The sequence below is a fragment of the Orycteropus afer genome, unplaced genomic scaffold (assembly GCF_000298275.1).
Source record: "Orycteropus afer afer isolate SDZICR_OR568_19922 unplaced genomic scaffold, OryAfe1.0 scaffold00755, whole genome shotgun sequence".
Lineage (NCBI taxonomy): Eukaryota > Metazoa > Chordata > Mammalia > Tubulidentata > Orycteropodidae > Orycteropus > Orycteropus afer.
Window position 1 is genome coordinate 105,092 of NW_006922342.1, and position 1,925 is coordinate 107,016.

The 1,925-nt window shown below is 34.3% G+C and overlaps 1 protein-coding gene across 1 annotated transcript in view; it reads right to left on the reverse strand.

The window, feature by feature from the left end:
- The window catches only part of BRWD3 (bromodomain and WD repeat domain containing 3), a 195,635-nt gene that overhangs the window by 6,755 nt on the left and 186,955 nt on the right, over positions 1–1,925 (reverse strand). Inside the window, exon 37 of the mRNA XM_007957508.1 lies at positions 1,019–1,171. Coding sequence (XP_007955699.1) covers positions 1,019–1,171 — 153 coding nt within the window. The remainder of the gene's footprint in view (positions 1–1,018; positions 1,172–1,925) is intronic.

Here is a 1,925-nt window from a genome sequence, read left to right on the forward strand (position 1 = left end):
TATTAACATATTTCAACACAAATCATATGTTATAGATTCTTTTTATTTTCTTGGCAAAGCATACACCCCCCCCCACATTAGCTTCCTACGTGTGGTATAGACATTATTACACGAGTGCATTAAATGTAAAGAGTATGGTATACACATATGGATGTGTAGGAAATACAAGAAGCACATACAGTAAATATTAAGTGTAAATTAAAATAGGTGATGGGATTTATAGATGATTTTTGTTTTCTTCTTCATAATTCTCTGCATTTCCCACACTTCCTACAGAGAATATATGTTATGCTAATAATCAGAATCAAGGGGCAAAAGCAAATGTGAAAAAATTATGCCTGTGAAAATTCATTTGATATGAAGTAGAAGTGTGAAGTATATACCTACTGTGCAACTCATTTAAAATTAAGCAGACAACAGTGATAACAAAAGATAAAAATTGTTATTACTGAATTTTTCTTCTCAAGATAAATTTAAGTTCTGACAAAACACAGGGAAACTGTTAAATATTAATATAAATAAATAGTTATAACGTCCCAGTATGATTCATTATTTGTTATAATAAAAGGAACATGAATATTTAGAGCCAATTCAAATATTTAATGTAAATTAATACTGTCAAACATTTCATCATCAAAGCATTTATTGTACATATTATAGGGAACTCAAATTACTACCTCTCCTTTGACCTCTCTCCAGTAGAGAAGAGGAAAGATTAGGGTTATAATCAAGGGTTATAATACTAATACTTTAGATACAGGTACTACTAAAGAGTTTTAAAAAAATAAAGGTAGGTAGGAGAGAAGGAAAAGGTGTTTAAGTTCAAAATGACTATGTTAAATGTATCTTTAGGAATGCCTAATAAACAATCCAAGTTTCAGAGAAGACACTGAGAATCAAACATCAGCAACTATGTCAGAATTGTAGTATATACAGTTGTTTAGCAGCTTTAAAACTGGTGAAATATATGTAACTAATTGCTTAGACTTTTAATCCATCTAAGACTGTTTTCTCATACCCTTGACTTTTTATTAGAGGTATAAGCTTTGGAGTTGCTGAATATCTGACGGACATCCTTATAAAATTCCAGAGGACTAGCATAGTTTCCTGTTTCCAAAGTTTCCTTCACAGTGCTGAAGTCCATAGGAGTGTCTATAACATCTTGACAATCCTACAAAGAAGAATGTGCTATTAAATACCCAAGCTTCGTAACAATACTAAATAATACAATAGGACTGAGAATTGTATCACCTACTGATAAAATCCCTCATGAAAGAAACATTGAGTTTTTCAATCCACCACCTACCCCTAGCCTCACATTATCTATTTAAGCTCTGCTGGTGGATCAGAAAAACAGCCTTAGCCCTCTTCCTGCAGTCAGTAAAAATAAATGACTCTAAAGGGATAGAAGAGAAAATCCATAGCCACTGGCTCTTCCTACACAGTACATAACATGCAATTCCAGTTCTTGCTTAAAGGCAGATGCAGGCTGCTACTCCTGGAAAACTGATTAATGAAGGTAATAGGTGGGATCAGTTAAATACTTTGATGCCACAAATATAACGAAGTATTTCCAAGATATTTCCAACTGTGAGGACATTCTACCTAGATGTTATTAGTTAAGGGTTAAAGTAAAAATGTATTCAGTTCACAGATTCAGAATTAGGTTCAATTTGTTTAGGGGAGGGAAGAAAGTCTATGTTAACTTAAATCAAATCTAGATTAGATATTCCTAGGGTTATCATAGAAGCTCTGGTAGCATAGCGCCTAAGGCACTTGACCACTAACCAGAAGGCTGATGGTTCAAACCCACTAGCCACTCCTCGGAAGAAAGGTTGGGCAATCTACTTCCGTAGTGATACTGCCTTGGCAACCCAAGGAGGGGTCGCTATGAGTCGGGTTGGACTCGATGGCACATAACAACA